Raw genomic sequence first — 27666 nt, 5'->3', positions numbered from 1 at the left:
GGGACTCTCAAGAGTCTTCTCCAACACCACAGTTCAAAAGGATACCAGGACTAAAAAATCTGAATACAGACTTTAAAAACATTACATTTAATTCCCTTTTCACTTTGAAGGAACACACACGTGCAGTTAACCAAAAAATTGAGTCATGTCTTTCTATTTGTTGATCACCATATATTTTTCCAAGCATGTTCCATCACAAAAATTTATATGTAGCTTACATTTTATCTGTCAGGAGCACTAGACTGTTTCAACAGGACATTGAATATTGGCATCTACATCAGTTATGACAATGGCTCCATATTAGAGCTTTGTATCCATGAGAGATTTCTGGGAAGAAGGGCAAAAAAAAAAAAAAAGTGAAATGACAGTCCTGAAGGATCTGATCTTCAGAGGAAAAAATGCTGAATTATGAATCTGGAAACCCAAAGAGGTAACAAGGGTACTTGGATGGTGTAGTACTGTGGAGGGCTGGGGCTGAGGCAGCTGCAGTTTGGGTACAGGCTGCAGGCTGCCTGGGAGCACTGTGCCTGCACCGCACAGAGGTAGGTGGCTGCGTCCTCCAGCTGGGAGGCTGTGATGTGTAGGGTACTATACTGCTCCTTAGAATTCACTGTGGAACTCAGCCTTTCATTCTTCTTCGTCCCTGAAGCTATGAAAAACAGCCTGGTGAGGCTCCCTCCGGGATTCTGCTGGACCCACTGCACACTGGTCACCATCTCAGAAAAATTGCACCACAGAGTAGAGTTGGCTCCCTCCTGGAGGCTCAAGACAGAAGGACTCTGCTCCACCTTCATTCCCCTCACCCCTGCTTGGAAAGAGAGAGAAGCAAACACATATGATGTCACGGATGAGGTTTCCAGACCAGGAAAGTATCTCAGGAAACACCTGAGGATGTAGGACCATCTAGGAGCTCCAGGTCAGCTTTCCTCCCCTCCCTCCCACTGACAGCTGTGGACACCCCCCCAGTTCCCTATCTGGGATGACCCCGACTCACAGCAAATCTGGACCCACAGAAACCCCAGAAGGGCTCCCCATTTGCTCTTCATGATCCCTTGCCCAGTTACTGAGGTGCCTTCACCCCTAATCTGAAGAATATAGAGTCTTGGGGCCAGAGAAATTCTGTTCTTACTGTGAGTATGTTCCGCCAGAATCACTGAGTACCAATCACATCTGAGGTGAGTCAACTCACTTAACAGGAAACTCCACCCACGGTGGCCTAGTGAGACTGCAGTAAGGTCAGCAATTTCTCCAAAATTGAGGTTTGGGGGGACAGTGCAGAGAGGTAAAAGCAGTATTTCCGATATGTGAAGTTGTAAAGAATATTTTTTCTTAAATGACTCTATGTAAGAGAAGATTGTGGGATAGTGTGTGAGGAAAGGTAGATGATATTTCTAGAAGAATTGTGTCAGGATGGATTATGTAGAACCTTGAGGAATTATAGGGAAGGATGACCCATTTTTCAAATTGCATGGTTTGGCAGAGATTTTGATAATTCAGTTATGTGAAAATTCTATCAAGGAAAACTATCTGATACATGCATTTTTTATTGCAGAAGTAAATACAATTTCTTGAAGTCAGTTAGAAACCAAGATATATAGTCAGCCTCTGCACAGAAATGATTCCAATAGAATTTTGTTGTTGAAAAACAGGACATGTGTATAATGTTCCTTCTGCCTTAATTTCCACCTCTCCCTTCCTACTGTCCAACTCTTGGACACCCTGTTGACCTACATTTGTTTCTGATCTGGCCACACGTTTTGGCTCAAATTCAGTATTGTATTTCTCCTTTCCTTCTATTTTTGTTCCCTATTTTTTCCTCTTTTTATTCTTGTTCTCTCTACTCTTGAGAAATATATGAAAAGGTAGGAGGTCTGGGGTACTGGAATAATTTCTGGATCAGTGGGTTTGGGGAATTCAGTCATAAAATTTTTTTAAATGAATCCAGGTAACACAGATGTTTTCTGTTGAGCTTCCATGCTCTCAGAGCTCAGTAGTATCCCTATTTCTCTACCTCTGCTCAGAGAATCATCCTCACCATGGATTTATAGAGGTAAGGGCTACAGCTTTCCAAACCTTATATAGAATGACAAAGCTGAAATCTGAGATGAACTTTACACAAACACTGTTACCCTCTCCCCACCTTTGCTGTCTATAATTTGACTGTTCCCCATGCTCTCTGGGCTCCTCTCTTAACTGTTCCATCTTTGGAATCATCAGAAAAGGTCGTCATGTCTTGTAAAGCCTACAGTGCCCCCTAGTGGACTGAAACCATCAACAAAGACCCCTTCAGACCAACAACTGCAGCATCACAAATCCCCAGTCCTGTTCATTGCATGCTTCCTGATGAAGAAAGTAGTCAGAAAAAAACAGTCACTGCCTAGATTGAATGGAGACTAAAAGTAAACTCTTACTCTTAAAATGTCATTTCATGGAAATTTATGCCTTAAAAAACTGATAAATTTCATCTTGTGCTTTTTTTTTCATTTCTTTAGTTCAAAATAAATCCTTATTTATAGAAGTTGTGGTGTAAATATGCTAATTTATTAAAAAGAACAAAAATTTGCTATTTGCAGCAACAGGGATGGACTTGGAGGGCATTATGTTAAGTGAAATATGTCAGAGAAAGACAAATACTGTATGATATCATTTGTGTATAGAATTTAACAAACACAATAAACTAGTGAATATAACAATAAAAGCAGACTCATAGAGAACAAACTGGTGGTTATTAGTGGGGGCAGGGCCAGTAGAGGGGTGTGAGTGTGGGATTTACAAACAATTGGGTATAAGATAGGCTTAAGGATGTATTGTTATAACATGGAGAATATAGCCAATATTTTGTAATAACTGAAAATGGAAACTAACCTTTAAAATTGTTACCTAGCCATTGTTATGGCTACAGTCCACAGGATCTCAAAGAGTCAGGCAGGACTGAAGCGACTGAGCACACACATACACAAGTGAAAGAAACCAATCTGAAAAGCTACATACCATATGATTCCAACTATATGATATTCTGTATGAAGCAAAACTATGGACACAGTAAAAAGATCAGTGTTTGCAGGGGTTATAGGGAAGAAGGGAAACAATTTTACAGAACACTTTTAAGAAAAGAAAGCCTAACCAATGAATAAGAGTCAAAAAGTTTAATAGTAAAGTTTAACAAACTTGGGCAGCTCAGCTGGTAAAGAATTTGCCTGCAATGCAGGAGACCCCAGTTCGATTCCTCAGTCGGGAAGTTCCCCTCAAGAAGGGACAGGCTACCTACTCCAGTATTATTGGTCTTCCCTGGTGGCTTATACAGTAAAGAATCTACCTGACCTGGGTTTGATTCCTGGGTTGGGAAGGTCCCCTGGAGAAGGAAATGGCAACCCACTCCAGTATTCTTGCCTGGAGAATCCCATAGACAGAGGAGTCTGAGACAGAGGAGCCATGGACAGAGGAGTCCATGGGGTTGCAAAGAGTCGGACACAGCTGAAGTGACTAAACACAGCACAGCACACACAAAGTTTGGGGGAATTCTTTGTGTTGTTCTCAATTCATTAAAGACTAACTTCCACTTCTATGCTGAGTTTAGAAAGTCATCATTGCTTGTCATAAAGAATTGTGGAGAGCACGGCTATTCTTTGCTTACAAGAGACCTCACTCAGGACTCCTGTTTTAGTGCTTCCCAAAACCCTCAACACTCATACATGTGCACTTATGAGGGCAACACCATCTTTCTCAATTATTCAAAGATGATCGGTGCCTTGTTTTCTTAACCTTTGCACAGTTGTTCAGTACGTATTGTGATGCATCTCACACGAGGTCTAAGTTCCTTCTTCAACTATTCTACAAGTCTTCATTCTTCCTTATACTTCTCATCCTCTGAAATTTGTTCATAGCACTCTGTGCTGCTACTCCTTTTCTGTTCTCTGTATTTTCAGGTGTATACCCATTCTAATGTATTTACTATCTTTTAAATAAAGTCTCAGGGGGATAAAGAGATGAGTGTGAATAAAATCCTTTCCTCTCTTTCCACTGTTTCATTATGTATGAGATTATGTTCCTGCTCCATTCATCCTTTCTTTCTCTATTAAGAATGATAATTTTTGGAGGCTGTGGCTCTCCTATCACATGTCATGCTCTGTCAGGAAGACATTTTGCAGACCACACCTCATCTGGCACACTTTGGTTCTATGAAAGTATAGTAAGGCATAGTAATACCCACCTGGGTGACTTGGAACAACTTGTGGAAGCAGCAGAATATGCAAAACACCACTTCATTGCTTATGAGGTTTACCTTGAAATTACTTTGACCCTGGAAAAAGAACTATTGGTGTCAGAGAGTTTTCAATTTCACTAATAAAGAGTTTAGTATGGGGAATATTCACTTCTTATCCTTATGCTTTAGCCATTTGTATGTTTTTTGTATCAACCAGGGACTAAGAGACAAACAACCATAGGCTCTGTTGGAACCACAGTGGATCCAGGCCCCGTTGCTGCTCCGAGTTTGTGCTCAGCTCCCCCTGCAGTTTCTGTCACTACTGTGTCACTCAGAGCACAGTAGTACACAGCCGAGTCTGACTCTTGGACTGGGGCTTTCTCCAAGTGGAAGGAAGTGGTTTCTGTATTGTATGTGGCTTCAAAACCTTTGTTGGTTCCCTTGCCGTTGGCCTTCGTGGCTTTCAGGAACAGCTCCGGACCTTCTCCAGGATACTGGACATACCAGAAAAGAATGAGGTACCCGGTGGCTGAATAAGTACAGTTCACAGTCAAGGTAGCCCCTTCCAAAAGGGTCACTTGGCCGTCCATCTGGCTCACTGAGTCTCCACGGGTTTGTCCTAGGGGAAAATAAGAGAGTTCTCTGTGATCTTGGGCATAAAACTCTGGGATAAAACTACGCTTAAAGGTTTTGTTGACATAACAGAAGAAAGGATCCAAATTTTTAGAGGCGTTTTTCTTACCCAGCAGGAAGAGTATCACAGTCACTAAGCCTGGAGAAGAGCTCATCTCTAGAGTGTCTCCTGAATAACGTTTTTGACTCTTAACATGAAGAAATGTTGAAGTCACAGTGAGGTTTAGTTTCAGTGAAATTTAGACACACAGGAAATGTGTCTGTGTTAGGAAACTGCACCCCCTGGTGGACAGGGACAGAAATGCGATGCATGTATACCAGAAAGAAAGTGAAGTCGCTCAGTCGGGTCCGACTCTTTGAGACCCCAAGGACTGCAGCCTGCCAGGCTCCTCCATCCATGGGATTTTCCAGGCAAGAATACTGGAGTGTGTTGCCATTTCCTTCTCCAGGGGATCTTCCCGACCCAGGGATCGAACTTGGGTCTCTCACACTGCAGGCAGACTGTTTACCAACTGAGCCACCAGGGAAGCACAGGTATCCTGGTCTCCTCCCTAAATTAGAAAAACGCATCCTTGACTTTATCCATGAGGCACATATCAGTCTTCAGGTGGAGCTTGGAAATCTGATCAACAGCTGTCAACACTTCTCAGGTCTGTTTTGTTCCTAGGACACTACCTGACATGGAAGTTCTTTAACAAAGCATTCCAGGTATTTTTGTAGCTGAGAAGATATCAATTTTCTTAAGAACTTTAATATAGTGTTTTATTTATTTATTTTTTTAATTTTATTTTATCTTTAAACTTTACATAACTGCACCAGTTTTGCCAAATATCAAAATGAATCCGCCACAGGCACACATGTGTTCCCCATCCTGAACCCTCCTCCTTCCTCCCTCCCCATTCCATCCCTCCTGGGACGACCCGGAGGGATAATATAGTGTTTTATATTCTCATGTATCTATTGTGGGCCAACCTATAATCTACTTACTCTCGGAAGAGTTTGTGGCTGATTACAGAGGAAGTAATAAGAAGTTAGGTCATTATTGAGTGAATCTCTGTTTCTCAGCATTGTACCCCAATTTATAGAAGAGTAACTGACAATTATTTGTTGTTTAGTTGCTGAATCAGTCAGGTCTGATTCTTTTGCAACCCTAAGGAGCCCGCTAGGCTCCTTTGTCTGTGGGATTTCCCATTCAAGAATACTGGAGTTGCCATTTTATTCCCTAGGGGATCTTCCCAACCCAGGGATCGAACTTGAGTCTCCGGCACTGGCAGGCAGATTCTTTATCACTGAGCCACCAGGGAAGCCCTGACTGATGTTTATTACATCCTCACTAAATATTTGCTATACCAAAAAAGTAATGAATAAAGGGTCTTTGATTGTGGAATCACGACTACTTGAAATAAAATATTTTCTCAGTCCTAAAATAATATCATTTGTAAGAAATGTTATCTTTCTAATAAAATTTTTAAGGGAAAAAGTCACACTGTCTTATCAATAGTCAAATAATCCTGAATTTCAGAATCATTAAAATGTTAAAATAAAAGAAATATCATAATTGAAATTATCAAATCCTTGTAGAATTATCTAAGATCAATATCTTATTCTCCTTCTTCCTTGACTCTAAGATAAGAGGGTTGGCCTATGTAAATCAGACAAGTACTAATCCTATTATATATTCTTAGTTGATATCTAGCCTCAAAGATACTTTCTATTCCATCTGCCACATTTTGTTGCCAAACTTTAACCAAATACTTTTCCCCCAGTGTTTGAAACCCTGAAGATGTAGATTTGTGTCAAAAGCTCAGAGCATGAGTTAGGATGCTCTTCTTTCCCAGCTTTTCAAATTGTTAAAGACCTCTGAGCCAATATTCACATGACAGCTGAAAGTAGAATTAATGAGTGAATGACTTAAAATTACACATTCTGGGCCCACCAATAACTTTATGAATCACATTATCCAGAGTTGAGACCCATGAATCTGTAATTTTTGAGAGCTCCCCAAGAAGTTGGGTTGCAGTCAGTCTGATGTTGGTTTACAAGTTTTCATTTGGGACAGATGTCCTAGATCAAGGTAGTTGTCAAAGATCAGGGAGCAACAGGATGTTCCCAGGATTACAAACATACTCAAAACCTCTCTTTTTTGAGTACCAGCAGCAAAAACAAGCACTTCTTTACCTCTCTTTTTATGACCATTCATTTTATAAAACAAAACCTCTGAGGAGTATCAAGATGAAGTTCTAAGAGGCATTCATGTTCTGTAAAGCCCTGTAACCATAAATCCCTAAACACACAGATGGAAGCTTAGCTCATTCTGTTCCTGGGAGTTCACTCTTCTCAGATTCACATCAAGGAATTTCATGAGTCCAGAGTCAGCACATGAATCATTTCCCAAATTCAGATTTAAATTTAAAAAACCAGGCTCGATACTTCTTGGATTCACACATCCCTTCCTTTCTTCTCTACCTTCCAAATCACATAGTGAGAAACTGCCTCAAAAATATGCCCAAAGGAAATTCTGGAAAATTAGTAACAAACTTCTGTTCTGGTAGGTGAGTTTCCCTGGCAGCTCAGATGGTAAAGAATTTGCTGGCAATTCTGCTATATAGAAAGAAGGCAAACTAGGTTGTAATGATGTAGGACTTAAATGTATAGCACACGGATGCAGATAGTTGTTATCTCTACTTTAAAAAAACATAGTTTAAAGCCAATGAGTACATATAGGAGAAGTATTTTTGCATTTCGGGGTCATAAAAGAAGACTTGTACAACACTGAAGAAAAATATTTGCTATATTTTTGAATGTTAATGGCTTTATTAGTACATAGTTTTCTTTAAAACAAATTGTACCTCCTTAACTTAATAAGATTGACACATGTATATACTTGTGAAACCATCACCACAATCAAGATAATGAACAATGCATCACCCCAAAAGTCTCCTCTTGTCTCTTTTTAGTCCTCTCAGTCCTCTCTTCACTTCCTACTCCCATTTTCAAGCAACATTTCTCTCATAAAATAGTTTGCATATTCAGTAATTTCAAATAAATGGTATGATAAGTGCCTTTGATAACTTCTTTCATTCAGGGTAATTATTTTAAGATTCTTCCATGGTTATTATAATCATGTTTCATTCCTTTGTATTGCTGAGTAGTATTCCATTATATGGATATGATTTATCTATACATACATTTATCTATTCACCTATTGATAGACATTTAGGTTAGTCCTAGTTTGCGGCTGTTCCTGGAGAAGGTGATGGCACCCCACTCCAGTACTGTTGCCTGGAAAATCCCATGGACGGAGGAGCCTAGTGGGCGGTAGTCCATGGGGTCGCTAAGAGTCGGACCCGATTGAGCGACTTCACTTTCACTTTTCACTTTCATGCACTGGAGAAGGAAATGGCAACTCACTCCAGTGTTCTTGCCTGGAGAATCCCAGGGACGGGGGAGCCTGGTGGGCTGCCGTCTATCGGGTCGCACAGCGTCGGACACAACGGAAGCGACTTAGCAGCAGCAATAGCAGTAGTTTGCGGCTGTTACAAATAAAACGGCTATGAATATGTGTGAATAAGATTTTTTATAGTCATACTTTCATTTCTTTTGGGTCAATATTTGGGAGTGGAATGACTGGAGCCTATGTTAGGTGTATATTTGGCTTTTTTTAACTTTCTTTTTTTTTTCTAGTAACGTTTTGCAAATTCCCTTGGATTTGATACAGAGATAATTATGCTGTCTCTGACTAAAGGTTGATTCACTTCTTCTTTTCCAAACTGTAAGACTTTTGTTCCTTTCTCTTGCCTTATTGCACTGGCTAGGACCCTTAGTACAATATTTAGTACAAATGGTGAGAGTCAAAATTCTTCCCTTATTCCTGAAATCTGAAGGAAAGCATTCAGTCTTTCACCATCAAGTGTATTTGATGTAGATTTTTTGTAGAGGACCTTTATTAAGTTAATGAATTCCCTTAAGTCCTAATTTGCTGGGAGTTTTTAATCAAGAATAGATACTGAGTTTTGTCCATTGGTTTTTCTGTACCTACAGAGGTTACTGTCATTAATCATCTGTGACTTGTTAATCTCTGTGGATACATTACTGATAAACAGTCACAACAAAATATTAAAGAAGATGTCACTCTATCATCTTACAAATAGTAAAACAAAGCTATCTAGAAACTTAGAGTTAATAGTTTTGAACACAGACCTGTCTAATAGCAAAAATCTGTTCCCTTTTTCTGCTATAGATTCTTTTCAGAGAAATTTTGAGAGAGAGAGGGCAGCAAAATTACTTCTCGAATCTTTGAAATATTTTAAGACAGTCTTTTAATAGGTTCTTTTCTTATGCAAATTGAGCTAATTAAATAATTATAGATTTGGCCCTTTCACTGAAAGAGGAAAGAAACATAAAAAATACTCATGAACTTGTTTACAAAACAGAAACAGACTCACAGACGTAGAGAATGAACTTATGGTTTCCAAAGGAGAAGGATGGGGGAGAGATAGTTAGGGAGTTTGGAATGGACATATACACACTGCTATATTTAAAATGGATAACCAACAAGGACCTAATGTATAGCACAGGAAACTCTGCCTAACATTACGTGGCAGCTTGGATGGGATGGGAGCTTAGGAGAGAATGGATACATGTATCTGTATGGTTGAATTGCTTTGCTGTCCACCCTGAAACTATCACAACATTGTTAATCAGTTATACTCCAATATAATATAAAGTTTTAAAAAAATATATTCATGCTGAAATTCAGAAGAGGACCATGAAGTAGTGCCTTGACCATTCCTTTCAGACTACTAATTACTTGGCACCTGAGGAGCAATACACCATACCCAGGGCAACAAACTCTTCTAGGTTTCTGTAAACCACTACAATTCTGAAACCTCATTCATGACTACTGATCACTCTATTTCTCTTTCCCTTGAAACTGACATGTGATAAAGAAGTCTAAAGCATAGTTTTTCAGACTAACCAGGATAAACGTTTCTCAATAATTTAAAAATTGTACTGCCATGTGATCCAGCAATTATACTTCTGATTATATTATATTCAAAACACTTGAAAGAATTTGGATATATAACCCAAACACTGAGATATCCATATATCCATGTTTCTACCAAAAGATGGAAGGAATCCAAATGTTCATCAACAGATGAATGAGTAGAAAAAAGTAGTGTATATGTACAATGGAATATTATTCAATCTTAGAAAGGTATTAAAAAAACTACAACATGGATGAAATTTGAGGACATTATAGTAAAAGACAAGGCTGTGGTCCTAGTGTGACTAGATTGACTAGTTTTCTGTGAGTATGGTTTCAGTGTGTCTGCCCTCTGATGCCCTCTTGCAACACCTACCATCTTACTTGGGTTTCTCTTACCTTGAGTGTGGGGTATCTCTTCACGGCTGCTCCAGCAAAGTGCAGCCAATGCTCCTTACCTTGGACAAGGGGTATGCCTGTGGGGCAACCCAAGATGGGTAGGTCATGGTGGAGAAATCTGACAGGATGTGGTCCACTGGAGAAGGGAATGGCAAACCACTTCAGTATTCTTGCCTTGAGAACCCCATGAACAGTATGAAAAGTCCAAATGATAGGATACTGAAAGAGAAACTCCCCAGGTCAGTAGGTGCCCAATATGCTACTGGAGATCAGTGGAGAAATAACTCCAGAAAGAATGAAGGGATGGAGCCAAAGCAAAAAGAAAATCCAACTGTGGATGTGACTGGTGATAGGAGCAAGGTCCGATGCTGTAAAGAGCAATACTGCATAGGAACCTGGAATGTCAGGTCCATGAATCAAGGCAAATTGGAAGTGGTCAAACAAGAGATGGCAAGAGTGAATGTCGACATTTTAGGAATCAGCCAACTGAAATGGACTGGAATGGGTGAATTTAACTCAGATAACTTTATATCTACTACTGTGGGCAGGAATCCCTCAGAAGAAATGGAGTAGCCATCATGATGAACAAAAGAGTCCAAAATGCAGTACTTGGATGCAATCTCAAAGACGACAGAATGATCTCTGTTCATTTCCAAGGCAAACCATTCAATATCACAGTAATCCAAGTCTATGCCCCAAACAGTAATGCTGAAGAAGCTAAAGTTGAACGGTTCTATGAAGACCTACAAGACCTTTTAGAACTAACACCCAAAAAAGATGTCCTTTTCATTATAGGGTACTGGAATGCAAAAGTAGCAAGTCAAGAAACATCTGGAGTAACAGGCAAATTTGGCCTTGGAATACAGAATGAAGCAGGGCAAAGACTAATAGAGTTTTGCCAAGAAAATGCACTAGTCATAACAAACACCCTCTTCCAACAACACAAGAGAAGACTCTACACATGGACATCACCAGATGGTCAACACCAAAATCAGATTGATTATGTTCTTTGCAGCCAAAGATGGAGAAGCTCTATACAGTCAGCAAAAACAAGACCAGGAGCTGACTGTGGCTCAGACCATGAACTCCTTATTGCCAAATTCAGACTGAAATTGAAGAAAGTAGGGAAAACCACTAGACATTCAGGTATGACCTAAAACAAATCCCTTATGATTATACAGTGGAAATGAGAAATAGATTTAAGGGACTACATCTGATAGATAGAGTGCCTGATGAACTATGGACTGAGGTTCGTGACATTGTACAGGAGACAGGGATCAAGACCATCACCATGGAAAAGAAATGCAAAAAAGCAAAATGACTGTCTGGGGAGGCCTTACAAATAGCTGTGAAAAGAAGAGAAGTGAAAAGCAAAGGAGAAAATGAAAGATATCAGCATCTGAATGCAGAGTTTCAAGAATAGCAAGAAGAGATAAGAAAGCCTTCTTCAGTGATCAATGCAAAGAAATAGAGGAAAACAACAGAATGGGAAAGACTAGAGATCCCTTCAGGAAAATCAGAGATACCAAAGGAACATTTCATGCAAAGATGGGCTCGATGAAGGACAGAAATGGTATGGACCTATCAGAAGCAGGAGATATTAAGAAGAGATGGCAAGAATACATAGAACTATACAAAAAAGATCTTCACAACACAGATAATCACGATGGTGTGATCACTGACCTAGAGCCAGACATCCTGGAATGTGACGTCAAGTGGGCCTTAGAAAGCATCACTATGAGCAAAGCTAGTGGAGGTGATGGAATTCCAGTTGAGCTATTCCAAATCCTGAAAGATGATGCTGTGAAAATGCTGCACTCACTATGCCAGCAAATTTGGAAAACTGAGCAGTGGCCACAGGAAAAGGTCAGTTTTCATTCCAATCCCAAAGAAAGGCAATGCCAAAGAATGCTCAAACTACCACACAATTGCACTCATCTCACACACTAGTAAAGTAATGCTCGAAATTCTCCAAGCCAGGCTTCAGCAATATGTGAACCGTGAACTTCCTGATGTTCAAGCTGGTTTTAGAAAAGGCAGAGGAACCACAGATCAAATTGCCAACATCCGCTGGACCATGGAAAAAGCAAGAGAGTTCCAGAAAAACATCTATTTCTGCTTTCTTTACTATGCCAAAGCCTTTGACTGTGTGGATCACAATAAACTGTGGAAAATTCTTAAAGAGATGGGAGTACCAGACCACCGGATCTGCCTCTTGAGAAATCTGTGTGCAAGTCAAGACGCAACAGTTAGAACTGGACATGGAACAACAGACTGGTTCCAAATAGGAAAAGGAGTTCGTCAAGGCTATATATTGTCACCCTGTTTATTTAACTTCTATGCAGGGTACATCATGAGAAATGCTGGACTGGAAGAAACACAAGCTGGAATCAAGATTGCTGGGAGAAATACCAATAACCTCAGATATGCAGACGACACCACCCTTATGGCAGAAAGTGAAGAGGAACTAAAAAGCCTCTTGATGAAAGTGAAAGTGAAAGTGGAGAGTGAAAATGTTGGCTTAAAACTCAACATTCAGAAAACTAAGATCATGGCACCCGGTCCCACCACTTCATGGGAAATAGATGGGGAAACAGTGGAAACAGTGTCAGACTTTATTTTTCTGGGCTCCAAAATCACTGAAGATGGTGACTGCAGCCATGAGATTAAAAGACGCTTACTCCTTGAAAAGAAAGTTATGACCAACCTGGATAGCATATTCAAAAGCAGAGACGTTACTTTGCCAACAAAGTTTCATCTAGTCAAGGCTATGGTTTTTCCTGTGGTCATGTATGGATGTGAGAGTTGGACTGTGAAGAAGCCTGAGCAGCGAAGAATTGATGCTTTTGAACTGTGGTGTTGGAGAAGACTCTTGAGAGTTCCTTGGACTGCAAGGAGATCCAAGCAGTCCATTCTGAAGGAGATCAGCCCTGGGATTTCTTTGGAAGGAATGATGCTAAAGCTGAAACTCCAGTACTTTGGCTACCTCATGCGAAGAATTGCCTCATTGGAAAAGCCTCTGATGCTGGGAGGGATTGGGGGCAGGAGGAGAAGGTGACGAGAGAGGATGAGATGGCTGGATGGCATCGCTGACTTGATGGACATGAGTCTGAGTGAACTCCGGGAGTTGGTGATGGACAGGGAGGCCTGGCATGCTACGATTCATAGGATTGCAAAGAGTCGGACATGACTGATCTGATCTGATCTGATAGTAAAAGAAATGTCACAAAATGACCAATATTTTATAATTTGACTTATATGAGTTATCTAAAGTAGTCAAACTCATAGAAAGAGAAAGTAGAACAGTATTGGCCATGGGTTGGAGGGACAAGGGAATGAGGAGTTAGCCTTTTTTTTTTTTTTAATTTACATTTTTGGCTCCACATCGAGGCATGGGGAATATCAGTTCCCTGACCAGGGATCAAATCTGTGCTCCCTGCATTGTAAGCATGGAATCTTAATCACTGGACTACCAGGGAAATCCTGAGGAGTCAGTCTTTAATGATTATAAATTTTCCATTTTCAAGATGCAAATAGTGCTAGAGATGGATGGTGCTTGCTGAACAACAATGAAAATGTACTTAGTATCACAGGATTGAACACTTAAAATAGTTAAAGTAGTAAAACTTAATGTCAAAATGATAAAAACTTAATTTAAAAAAATTTAAGGGAGTATTTTAAGAATTCTACTTTACACATCTGCTACCAAATGCAAATATAAGAGGGAGTTATAATACAAGACCACTTATCAATCATCCATTACCATTCAGATTTTAAGGTGCTGAGAAAATGAGATTAGAGGTAGGAGAAAATTGGAGACAAGGGTATTTTGGACTATGTTAACACTGATTGAAAAAGAGGGCCTAGGAGGCGTTCCTAAGATGGTGGAGGAATAGGATGGGGAGACCACTTTCTCCCCCACAAATTCATCAGAAGAACATTTAAACGCTGAGTAAATTCCACAAAACAACTTCTGAATGCCCGGCAGAGGACATCAGGCACCCAGAAAAGCAGCTCATTGTCTTCAAAAAGAGGTAGGAAAAAATATAAAAGACAAAAAAGAGACAAAAGAGGGAGAGACGGAGCTCCATCCCAAGAAGGGAGTCTTAAAAAGAGGGAAGTTTCCAAACACCAGGAAACACTCTCACTGCTGAGTCTGTGGCGAGCCTTGGAAGCACAGAGGGCAACATAACAGGGAGGAAAAATAAATACATTAAACCCCACAGATTATGAGCCCAACGGTAACTCCACCAGTGGAGAAGCAGCGCAGATGCCTGCATCTGCCACTAACAGGCGCGGGGGCTGGGCAGGGAGGCACGGGCTGCATTGCTTAGAGTAAGGATTGGGCCCGAATGCCCCAAGGGTAATCAGAGAGAACTAACTTGGGCTAGCAAACCAGACTGTGGGATAGATACCACGCAAAAAGCTCTAACCTAAAACACCACCAGGACCACGCACAGAACAAAGGACTGAACAGAATTAGCTGGCTGCAGACCATCCCCCTCCGGTGACAGGCAGCCAGAGCTTGAAGGGGGCAATTGCAGCCCCAGAGAGACATTATCTACCAAACTGCAAGCAGGCTTCTTTGCTAACTAAGACTTCTTGGGGTTCAGAACAGTCATCATCCACCTGAGAAAGTGCGCTGATTGTACACCCAGAAAACCGAGCAGCAGGGACAGGAGAGGTGATAAGTTGCAGTGACCGCGCTCCAAACACCTCATCACCTAAGCTGCTCAGACCTGGCAAGGGCACAAAACGCAGGCCCAACAGAGTCTACGCCTCTGAGGACTACCCAAATGCCTGAACCTAAGTGGCTTAGACCTAGGAGGTGCATGCAGCCCAGGGCCGGCCTTGGACGGTTCCCGGTGGAGCAACCTAGAGCCTGAGCTGTGTGGGCAGGGAGGGTACACGCGCCGTGAGTGGGGCAGGCCCAGCGTGGCTGAGACACTGCGAGCACACGCTCGTGTTATTTGTTTGCAGCATCCCTCCCTCCTCACAGCACAACTGAACAAGTGAGCCTAAAAAAAAAAAAAAGTGTCCACCACCACCCCCCTTGTGTCAGGGCAGAAATCAGACACTGAAGAGACCAGCAAACAGAAGAAGCTAAAACAGAGGGAACCGCCTTGGAAGTGACAGCTGCAATAGATTAAAACCCTGTAGTTGGTACTGACTACATAGGAAGGGGCCTATAGATGTTGGGAAATATAAGCTGGACCAAGGAACTATCTGACGATGAACTGACCCCACACTACCCACAACACCAGAGAAAGTCCTAAATATATTTTTACTATTTTTAAGATGATTCATTTTTTTTAACTTCTTTAAATTTTTAAGTACTCTATTACTCCTTTAATTTTCATTTTTATAACCTACTATTACTTTTCAAAAAAAAAAAGACCCTATGTTTTAAAGCAAACTTCATATGTGTATATATATATATATATATATATATATATATATATATTTAATAATTTTTGTGACTTTGTTTTTTTATTTTACTTTTTATTTTCTTTAATATTGTATTTTTGAAAATCCAACTTCTCTAGATTTTTAATCTTTGCTTTTTGGTATTTGTTATCAAATTTCTACCTTTAAGAACCCAATTTTCAGTACCCATTTTTACTTGGGAGCGAGATTACTGGCTTGACTGCTCTCTCCTCCTTTGGACTCTTCTTTTTCTCCACCAGGTCGCCTCTGTCTCCTCCCTTCCCCTTCTCTTCTCTACCCAACTCTGTTAATCTCTCTGTGTTCCAGATGGTGGAGAACACTTAGGGAACTGATTACTGGCTGGATCTGTCTCTCTCCTTTTCATTTCCCCCTTTTATCCTCCTGGCCACCTCTGTCTCCTTCCTGCCTCTTCTCTTCTCTGCATAACTCCATGAACATCTCTGAGCGGTCCAGACTGTGGAGCACACATAAGGAAGTGATTACTGGCTAGCTTGCTCTCTCCTCTTTTGATTCCACCTCATCTCATTCAGGTCGCCTCTAACTCCCTCCTCCCTCTTCTCTTCTCCATGTAACTCTGTGAAACTCTCTGGGTGTCCCTCACTGTGGAGAAACTTTTCGTCTTTAACCTAGATGTTTTATCAAGGATGCTGTATAGGAGAAGTCTTTAGACTACTGTAAAAATTAGACTGAAAACCAGAAGCAGGAGGCTTAAGTCCAAATCTTGAGAACACCAGAAAACTCCTGACTCCAGGGAACATTAATCAATAGGAGCTCATCAAATGCCTCCATACCTACATTGAAACCAAGCACCACCCAAGGGCCAACAAGTTCCAGAGCAAGACATACCACACAAATTCTCCGGCAACACAGGAACACAGCCCTGAGCCTCAATAAACAGGCTGCCCAAAGCTACTCCATAACTATTGACATCTCATAACTCATTACTGGACACTTCATTGCACTCCAGAGAGAAGAAATCCAGCTCCACCCACCAGAACACCGACACAAGCTTCCCTAACCAAGAAACCTTGAAAAGCCACTGATATTACCCAACCCACAGCGAGGAAACTCCACAATAAAGAGAACTCCACAAACTGCCAGAATATAGAAAGGCCACCCCAAACGCAGCAATATAAACAAGATGAAGAGACAGAGGAATACCCAGCAGGTAAAGGAACAGGATAAATGCCCACCAAACCAAACAAAAGAGGAAGAGATAGGGAATCTACCTGATAAAGAATTCCGAATAATGATAGTGAAAATGATCCAAAATCTTGAAATTAAAATGGAATCACAGATAAATAGCCTGGAGGCAGGATTGATAAGATGCAAGAAAGGTTTAACAAGGATCTAGAAGAAATAAAAAGGAGTCAATATATAGTAAATAATGCAATAAATGAGATCAAAAACACTCTGGAGGCAACAAATTCTATAATAAGGGAGGCAGAAATAGGATTAGTGAACTAGAATATAGAATGGTAGAAATAAATGAATCAGAGAGGAAAAAAGAAAAAAGAATTAAAAGAAATGATGACAATCTCAGAGAACTCCAGGACAATATTAAACGCTAAAACATTCGAATCATAGGAGTCCCAGAAGAAGAAGACAAAAAGAAAGACCATGAGAAAATACTTGAGGAGATAATAGTTGAAAAGTTCCCTAAAATGGGGAAGGAAATAATCACCAAAGTCCAAGAAACCCAGAGAGTCCCAAACAGGATAGACCCAAGGTGAAACACCCCAAGACACATATTAATCAAATTAGCAAAGGTCAAACACAAAGAACAATATTAAAAACAGCAAGGGAAAAACAACAAATAACACACAAGGGGATTCCCATAAGGATAACAGCTGATCTTTCAATAGAAACTCTTCAGGCCAGAAGGGAATGGCAAAACAAACTTAAAATGATGAAAGAAAATAACCTACAGCCCAGATTACTGTACCCAACAACGATCTCATTCCAATATGAAGGAGAAATCAAAAGCTTTACAGACAAGCAAAAGCTGAGAGAATTCAGCACCACCAAACCAGCTCTCCAACAAATGCTAAAGTAATATTCCCTAGACAGGAGACACAAAAATGGTGTATAAACTCGAACCCAAAACAATCAAGTAAATGGCAATGGGATCATACTTATCAATAATTACCTTAAATGTAAATGGGTTGAATGCCCCAAACAAAATACAAAGACTGGCTGAATGGATACAAAAACAAGACCCCTACATATGTTGTCTACAAGAGACCCACCTCAAAACAAGGGACACATACAGACTGAAAATGAAGGGCTGGAAAAAAGATATTCCACGCAAATAGAGACCAAAAGAAAGCAGGAGTAGCAATACTCATATCAGATAAAATAGACTTTAACATGAAGGCTGTGAAAAGAGACAAAGAAGGACACTACATAATGATCAAAGGATCAATCCAGGAAGAAGATATAACAATTATAAATATATATGCACCCAACATAGGAGCACCGCAATATATAAGACAAATGCTAACAAGCATGAAAGGGGAAATTAACAATAACACAATAATAGTGGGAGACTTTAATACCCTACTCACGCCTATGGATAGATCAATGAAACAGAAAATTAACAAAGAAACACAAACTTTAAATGATACAATAGATGAGTTAGACCTAATTGATATCTATAGGACATTTCACCCCAAAACAATGAATTTCACCTTTTTCTCAAGCGTACACGGAACCTTCTCCAGGATAGATCACATCCTGGGCGATAAATCTAGCTTTGGTAAATAAAATAAAATAAAATAATTCCAAGCATCTTTTCTGACCACAATGCAGTAATATTAGATCTCAATTACAGGAGAAAAACTATTAAAAATTCCAACATATGGAGGCTGAACAACACGCTGCTGAATAACCAATAAATCACAGAGGAAATCAAAAAAGAAATCAAAATATACATAGAAATGAATGAAAATGAAAACACAACAACCCAAAACCTGTGGAACACTGTAAAAGCAGTGCTAAGGGGAAAGTTCATAGCAATATAGGCATACCTCAAGAAACAAGAAAAAAGTCAAATAAATAACCTAACTCTACACTTAAAGCAACTAGGAAAGGAAGAAATGAAGAATCCAAGGGTTAGTAGAAGGAAAGAAATCTTAAAAATTAGGGCAGAAATAAATGCAAAAGAAACAAAAGAGACCATAGCAAAAATCAACAAAGCCAAAAGCTGATTCTTTGGGAGGATATATAAAATTGACAAACCATTAGCCAGACTCATCAAGAAACAAAGGGAGAAAAATCAAATCAATAAAATTAGAAATGAAAATGGAGAGATCACAACAGACAACACAGAAATACAAAGGACCATAAGAGACTACTATCAGCAATTATATGCCAATAAAATGGACAACATGGACGAAATGGACAAATTCTTAGAAAAGTACCACTTTCCAAAACTGGACCAGGAAGAAATAGAAAATCTTAAAAGACCCATCACAAACACGGATATTGAAACTGTAATCAGAAATCTTCCAGCAAACAAAAGCCCAGGTCCAGACGGCTTCACAGCTTTGAATTCTACAAAAATTTAGAGAAGAGCTAACATCTATCCTACTCAAATTCTTCCAGAAAATTGCAAAGGAAGGTAAACTTCCACCTCATTCTATGAAGCCACCATCACCCTAATACCAAACCTGACAAAGATGCCACAAAAAAAAAAAAAAAAAAAAAAACTACAGGCAAATATCACTGATGAACATAGATACAAAAATCCTTAACAAAATTCTAGCAATCAGAATCCAACAACACATTAAAAAGATCATACACCATGACCAAGTGGGCTTTATCCCAGGGATGCAAGGATTCTTTAATATCCGCAAATCAATCAATGTAATACGCCACATTAACAAATTGAAAAATAAAAGCCATATGATTATCTCAATAGATGCAGAGAAAGCCTTTGACAAAATTCAACATCCATTTATGATTAAAAAAAAAAAAAAACTCTCTAGAAAGCAGGAATAGAAGAAACATACCTCAACATAATAAAAGCTATATGTGACAAACCCACAGAAAACATTATCCTCAATGGTGAAAAATTGAGAGCATTTTCCCTAAAGTCAGGAACAAGACAAGGGTGCCCACATTCACCACTACTATTCAACATAGTTTTGGAAGTTTTTGCCACAGCAATCAGAGCAGAAAAAGAAATAAAAGGAAATCCAAATTGGAAAAGAAAAAGTAAAGCTTTCACTGTTTTCAGATGACATGATCCTCTACATAGAAAACTCTAAAGACTCCACCAGAAAATTACTAGAGCTAATCAATGAATATAGTAAAGTTGAAGGATATAAAATCAACACACAGAAATCCCTTGCATTCCTTGGCCACCTGATGTGAAGAACTAACTCATTGGAAAAAACCTTGATTCTGGGAAAGACTGAAGGTGGGAGAAGAAGAGGGCAACAGAGGATGAGATGGTTGGATGGCATCACCGATTCAATGGACATGAGTTTGAGTAGACTCCAGGAGTTGGTGATAGGCAGGGAGTCCTGGTGTGCTGCAGTGCATGGGGTTGCAAAGAGTCAGACACAGGTGAGCGACTGAACTGAACGGAACTGATCTGAAAGACCAATAATTCACACATATTTTTAACTGATTTTTAATTCAGACATTTCTGAATTTCCTTAGTCCATTCCTCTAGTTTAATCTAATCACCAAATGATAAAGATTTTGGTGGTTATATTTGTCTTCGATAAGAAATTTAAATCCAAATTTTCAGGGATAAGAATGTTTTTGATGAGCGATAGCTCTAGACATGGTCTATGAACCTAAAGAAATACTTTCTTGGAATGAGTGTTTCCCCTCTAAACCTACACCTGTGCTGCCACAATACTAACCCCTTCTGTCTGTGAAGGCAGTTCCCTACCCTGGTCCCTACAGCAGGTGGATGTATCAATTAGAACTCTGGGTTTTGGTACAGGTCCCTCCTACATGCCTCTCACTGTGGGCTCACTCAATGCACAGAAATACCCTGCAGAGTCCTCCAGCTGTGAAGCTGAGATGGTAAATGATGAATTTGCTTGCCTTCTGGAAATTCAATGAGTAGCGACCTTCTGCGGCATTTGGCTTGTTATAAGAGTCCTGGGGAATGAGGAAGGTCATCACCCCACTGCTGTGTTGCTTGTACCAGAATAGACCATAAGTTGTATCACCAGTGTCATATGTGCAATCCAGGGTCGCAGTTTCTTTCTCCTGCACTGACTTTGGTGGTTGGTCTTGAGTTACTTTCTGGGCAATACTGCATCCTAGAGGAAAAAATAGATAGAAGTAGACTGTAGCCATGAAATTAAAAGACACTTGCTTCTTGGAAGGAAAGCTATGGAAAAGCTAGACAGTGTATTAAAAAGCAGAGACATTAATTTGCCAACAAAGATCTGTATAGTCAAATCTATGGGTTTTCCAGTAGTCATGCATGGATGTCAGATTTGGACCAGAAAGAAGGCTGAGTGCTGAAGAATTGATGCGTTCAAACTGTGGTGCTGGAGAAGACTCTTGAAAGTCCCTTGGACTGCAAGGAGCTCAAACTAGTTAATCCTAAAGGAAATCAACCCTGAATATTCATTGAAAGGACTGATGCTGAAGCTGAAGCTCCAATACTTTGGCCACCTGAGGCAAAGAGTAGACGTATTGGAAAATACCCTGATACTGGGAAAGATTGAAGACAAAATAAGGGTGCAGCAGAAGATGAGATGATTAGATAGTACCACGGACTCAATGGACCTGAATTTGAGCAAACTCCAGGAGATAGCAAAGAAGAGGGGAGCCTGGCGTTCTTCAGTCCATAAGGTTATAAAGAGTCAGACACAGCTTAGCTACTGAACAAAAACAATAGAGATTTATGAATAAGTGATGTTGATAAAGAAATTCTACTTTACACTCAGCTAGGCTTCCTTCCCAGGGTACCCTTAAGACTGCCTGTTCCTTTGGTCCTTAGGTCACAGAGGAAGCACAATCCCATCAAGACCATCCTTACCTAAACACAGTGAAGCCACGACCACCTTCAGAAGGCTGGAGAGAAGCATGTTTAAGCTCTTCCACTAGATGGAAAATATCTTCAATGTCAAGGCTTTGCAAGGTGAGGTGAGCTTGGCAGGGTGAGGGAAGAATTGCTGGGTATGTGCTGCTGCTGCCCCACAACAGGAAACAGGGGTGAGTTGATGTTGCAGGTTGAGTAGCAATTTGATGTAGTTAGTTCAGTAGCAAGTTGATGTGGGTTACATCAACTTCTGTATGAACCAGGTGAGAGTCCTACTCACCCCAAACTTCCTTTTGTTTTAACCAGTTCTTCAATAGATAGCAATTACATCTTAAAATAAACATGAGTTAAATTTGATATTGCAAAGAAGGACCCCCCCCCCACACACACACACACAATGCTGTATTGGGTCATTGCTTCTGTGAAAGAAATGAGTGAGTAGCTCCTATTTGAAAATATTATCTGTAATGTATTATGGAAATAATATAAGACAGACTAACTATGCATCCTCACCTCTGTGTTCAGTTCTTCCACCTAAGGTAGAAATAAATCACTTTATGGTAAGAAGGCAAAGCACTTTAGCTCTTTTATTCTGCCTATTGTTACAATAATGCTTCTCCTCACTATCAATATTTTCAGTTGCCCATCTTGGGGCCAAAGCAGGAAAATCGAATCATCCTTTTCTAAAGAGTTTAGGCTGAGGTTGCAGAGATTGACTCCTGTCACAGAAATCCCCTTTTATTCTCTACTAATTTTGACAGTCCAGCTCTGTAGATATCTTAGTTTTGTCATTAGGTTCTCAAGCCTTTGAATTTATATTCATCCCATTAACTCAACTGGGACCGTAAACAAGCCATACCAAAGTGTTATATATCCTGTATGCCCAGCTCTAAAAGAAGTACATAGCAGGTGATCTCATACACCTCCATAAGACAGCTAACCCTAAGATCACCATTGATTCCACCCCCAACCCTACACCTGTGCCACCACATCCCTAACCACTTCCTGTCTGTAATAAATCTTTGTGTATGAATATAACAGGAAAGCCATGCCTAGAGATATGACTCTACATCATGGCAAACAACAAAGACCCACTGCCTATCACAGCCTATTTCTTGATAAATTAGCCAAAATTTATCTTCCCCCGATAGCTCAGCTGGTAAAGAATCCACCTGCAATGCAGGAGACCCTGGTTCATTTTCTGGGTCAGGAAGTTCCACTGGAGAAGGGATAGGCTACCCACTCTAGTATTCTTGGGCTTCCCCTGTGGCTCAGATGGTAAAGAATCTGCCTGCAATCCGGGAAACCTGGGTTCGATCTCCGGGTTGGGAAGATCCCCTAGAGAAGAGAAAGGTTATCCACTCCAGTATTCTGGCCTGGAGAAATCCATGGACAGTATAGTCCATGGGGTCACAAAGAGTCAGACATGACTGAGTGACTTTCATTTCACTGTTCACTTCACATCTTCCTGTCTCAGTAATGACAGCCTCAGCGAAATTGTTTGAAGAACCTTTAGATTTTGAAGTGGAATCTCTACTAAGTTTATTGGAACCACATACAATAGGAATTGTTCTCTAATTTAAAAACACCCAACTTTTTCTAACAACTGGTTGACTAAATATGAAATATCATTCATTTCTCTTCATATTATTTAAGTCTTTTAAACTTCTCAATTAAAGGATCTCATGGCTGTATTCTGTTACCCAAAATACATCCATACCCAGAACAATTCTTTGGACAGTCTCATATCAAACTCTGCATTTGTATTTTTTTAATTTTTGGAATGAATTAGGTATGGGCGGGGGGTGCTTCCCTGGTAGCTCAGCTGCTAAAGAATCTGCCTGCAATGCAGGAGACCACAGTTCAATTCCTGGGTTGGGAAGGTGCCCTGGAGAAGGGATAGGCTACCCTCTCCAATATTCATGGGCTTCCCTGGTAGTTCAGTCAATAATCTGCCTGCAATGTGGGAAATCTGAGTTTGATCCCTAGGTGGAAAGATCCCCTTTAGAAGGGCGTGACAACCCACTCCAATATTCTTGCCTGGAAAATCCCAGTGGACAGAGGAGACTTGGTGGGCTACAGTCCATGGGGTCGAGAAGAGTCGGACACAACTGAGTGACTAAGCACAGCACAGCACAGGAATGGGGAGTTTGTCGTTACAAAAGGAGAGCACAAGGGAGTTTTGGGGAGCTGTGAAACTGTTCCGTGTCATCCTGTGATGATTTCATGATCTCTACAATGGATTAAAATTCAAAATAAACAGAAATATAAATAAAAAATAGTCAAATTTTCTATGTAATTACTTAGGAATTAAGATTTAAAGTACTGAACTCAAAATAGCAAAATAGGAACCTTCTACCATCTTTTCACCCCACCAAAAACACCAATTTTCATAGTCATACTCCAAGGGAGCTTTGAGAAGTTCAGAAATCCAGCAGAGAAGTTCCAGCACACTGTCTGACGTCAGACACACTGAAGAGGGTTAGGGGAACAATTTCACATTACCTTCATCACTCCTCCCCTCAAAGCACACAGCTGGGCTCCAGGGGAAACATTCTTGACCTGCGATTTCTCCACAGAGGAAAGTGAGGGCCTGTGAGTGAGCATCTGCTCTCCAGCTTTGGGAGAACCTACAGAAAAGACTCACCCCTTTCTCACCTCACCCAGAATACTTTGGTGTGCTTCTCAGCTGGGGAGTGGGGAGCACCTGGGAACAGCAGCCGTATCTCCAGGAGGGCATTAAAATGGACACGTTTCCTACAACCAAGGTGCTGGCTCCATCAGGACTGCCCACCAGTCCCTGGATGCCTTGCCTGCCAATCATCAAAAGTGGCCCAGGGATACCAGCCATCACACAACATCTGACTCAAACACCACCTCACCCTGTCACTGCTCCCAGGTCGCAAAGAACAGCCAGAGTGAGGCTTTGCAGATGCCTAGTGAGCATGTGCAGAAGGCGGCCCCACTCTGCTGGCCTGGAAGAAACAAGACAGGTGTAAGCAGCCAGCATCCCCCGAAGGAAAGGAAGAAAAAGGGAGGCTATCAACACCCAGACTGGCCTCCTAGGATCAAGAGAAGGCCATGAAGTTTGCAGTAAATTGTCCAGACAGGAGAAAGCAAATACACCATTTGATTTGCAATCATTTGAACATGACATTTTCAAATCACTTTCTATCTTACTTTTCCTCAAATATACAAAAAATATATACTATTACTGGGCACTAAAGGAAAACACATGTCACATTTTCTCAATAAGAAAGTGGTCAATGCACATAAAGGGGATGTCAAACAATGTAAATTGTAATTTATTAATATTTCTCATAGAGCTATTTCAAAGCTGATGCTTGGAAACAGGACAATGAAATGGGAATGCTCAGTTCAATATTTAATATTAAGTGGAAAAAGATACTAATCAAGATAGGAATTTATAAAAAGAGTAAACTGAATATTAGCAACATTGTGCGATCATAGAATTGTCAATATCATATTAATTATATAAAGCATTTTCTTATATTTGGCATGCAATTTGTATAATCAGAAAAATATGCTGTCTTCAAAGCACAATATTTTTAAAATCCATACATAATAAGGATTGTGATATGGATAACAGGGGGAGTATTTATAGAAGAGGAGTCTGAATGGCAAAATTTAAAGTTGGTCTTACAATTTAAAAATAAATCAGTAAATTACTAACTCTCTTCAAGAATTCAGTAAGCAACAGGTATCCAACAACATGTTCTAACCCTTTCTAGCTACCCTTAAGCCTAATATTCTTATCCAATGCTTTTTATGGCTTCCCTGATAACTCGGTAAAGAATTGCCTGAAATGCTGGAGACCCCGGTTCGATTCCTGCGTCTGGAAGATTCCCTGGAGAAGGGATAGGCTACCCATTCCAGTATTCTTGGGCTTCCCCTGTGGCTCAGCTGGTAAAGAATCTGCCTGCCATGTGGGAGACCTGGGTTTGATCCCTGTGTTGGGAAGATCCCCTGGAGAAGGGAAAGGCTACCCATTCCAGTATTCTGGCCTGGAGAATTCCATGGACTGTATAGTCCATAGTGTAGCAAAGAGTTGGACACGACTGAGTGACTTTCACCTTCTTTCACATGTTTTTTATGACTAGCACATCAGTTTCCACCTGCAGACAAACAATATAACATTTGTCATATTTGAAGGTTGCACCAAAGGAAGGTGGCTGCCCCAGTCACAGGTTTCAGTACAGACAGAAGATGCCTGGGAAGCACTGTGTACTTGCTGCACAGAAGTAGACAGCTGAGTCTCCAGCTTCAGTGGTTGCGATGTGCAGGGAGAGATGTTTGGCTCTCTTATTCAATAAAACAGTCAGTCTCTGGTCTTCCTCTTTGGCCTTATTTGAACGAATAGCTATAAGGAGCTGGGGACCTTTTCCAGGTTCTTGCTTATACCAAGGGAAATACTCTGAGTTACCATCTGTATAAGTGCAGGTGATAACAGAGCTGTTTCCCTCCTGGACACTCAAGGTAGGACTCTGCTCTACCTTGTTTCCAAGGCTGACACCTATGGAGAAAGTAGAAGTCAGAGAAAGGTTGTTAGATTACTTAGCTCTAGAGTTTACTTTCCCTTTTCTACAATAACTAGAAGAAACCTGAATAAAGCCAGTCTTGGCATGTAAAGAATATCTACTAATACACTCTATTTCCCTTAAACCCTCAACTCACAGTCCAGCTGCAGCCACAAAAATGTGATTAAAGCTCCAATGGGTATCTTCATTATTTTTCCTATTTAGAATCAAGTGTGGACCTGCAGTCTCTGGCCAGGAGAGCTGCTTCTGTTACCAAGTGATCCCTTCTTTTCTCTAGTGGTTTCTTTCATTGTCTACCCAGCCAATAAGAAAAAGGCTCTGCTTCTGCCCCAAGCCTACCTATCCATTCAGAACCCACTCAATGAACCCTCCACATGTTCTGATCAGCAGAGGTGCACCACCATCTGGTGGTCACATCTCTACCTACTGAACTCTCTGGTTAAATGTCTGTCTCATACCTGTGCCTATGAGGGACTCTGATGCATAAAAACAGCAAAGGTCACAAATTATGTCTTAGATTGAAAATTTAAATGCACAGTAAGAATGTAGAGATTAAGATTTACACCTCTGCACACAACGGAGTCATTTTTAGTAAGTTAGAAGGAGGTAGATGCTGTTGCTCTTTATCCAATGATGGGCCTGATATTAGTTTCGAAATTAGAAAAGCACCATGATTCATTCTTAAACATAAAAATATAAAAATTTCCTTTTCAGCCTGTATACCATGCTCTTTTGTCTACTATGGGTAGAAAATCTTTCTAAAAGGAACATGTAAGCCAAAGAAGAGTATAAGAGAAAAAAGATCATTTGATATTCCGAATGCCTATTATCTTAGATTGTGTTCCTCTAAGCCGGTCTTGCCTGTTAACTGTGACTGTAGTTAACAATACTGTACTTTTCATTTGAAAGTTACTCGGAGTGCAGACCTTAAATAACTCACCATAATAACAACAAGACAAAAACCCTGGTAATTATGTGCAGTGAAAGATGTGTTCACTAACCTTATCAGTGTTATCACTTCAAAATATATACATGTATCAAATCATTATATTAGACACCTCAAACTCACACATATCTTTTTTTTTTAATTTTATTTTATTTTTAAACCTGAAACACTGTATTAGTTTTGCCAAACATCAAAACGAATCAGCCACAGGTATACATGTGCTCCCCATCCTGAACCCTCCTCCCTCCTCCCTCCCCACACCATCCCTCTGGGTCATCCCAGTGCACCAGCCCCAAGCATCCAGTATCATGCATCGAACCTGAACTGGCAACTCGTTTCAAACTCACACATATCTTAAAAGCAGTGAATGACTCAGCCTTAGTGGAATTTCTTCCAGAGTATGAGTATGAGTCAATTCTACTGGCATGCTTCTGCTGCCTTGGCCATCGCTGGCTCAGAGTCTATATTCTATTA

At 40.3% G+C, this 27666-nt stretch overlaps 2 pseudogenes and 1 gene segment (V, D, J or C); all 3 read right to left on the bottom strand.

Annotated features, from left to right (window-relative positions):
• On the bottom strand, positions 1 to 1403 carry LOC102409872 (annotated as a pseudogene).
• An 18840-nt stretch (positions 1404 to 20243) lies between these two features.
• Positions 20244 to 21984, bottom strand: LOC123328133 (annotated as a pseudogene).
• A 3783-nt stretch (positions 21985 to 25767) lies between these two features.
• LOC123464699 lies at positions 25768 to 26685 on the bottom strand. The segment is given in 2 exon segments: positions 25768 to 26221; positions 26383 to 26685. Coding segments are annotated over 2 exon segments (375 nt in total).
• Between the last annotated feature and the right edge of the window lie 981 nt (positions 26686 to 27666).

This window comes from Bubalus bubalis, chromosome 11 (assembly GCF_019923935.1).
Source record: "Bubalus bubalis isolate 160015118507 breed Murrah chromosome 11, NDDB_SH_1, whole genome shotgun sequence".
In the NCBI taxonomy this organism is placed as follows: domain Eukaryota; kingdom Metazoa; phylum Chordata; class Mammalia; order Artiodactyla; family Bovidae; genus Bubalus; species Bubalus bubalis.
This window is presented reverse-complemented; position numbering and strand designations above follow the sequence as displayed.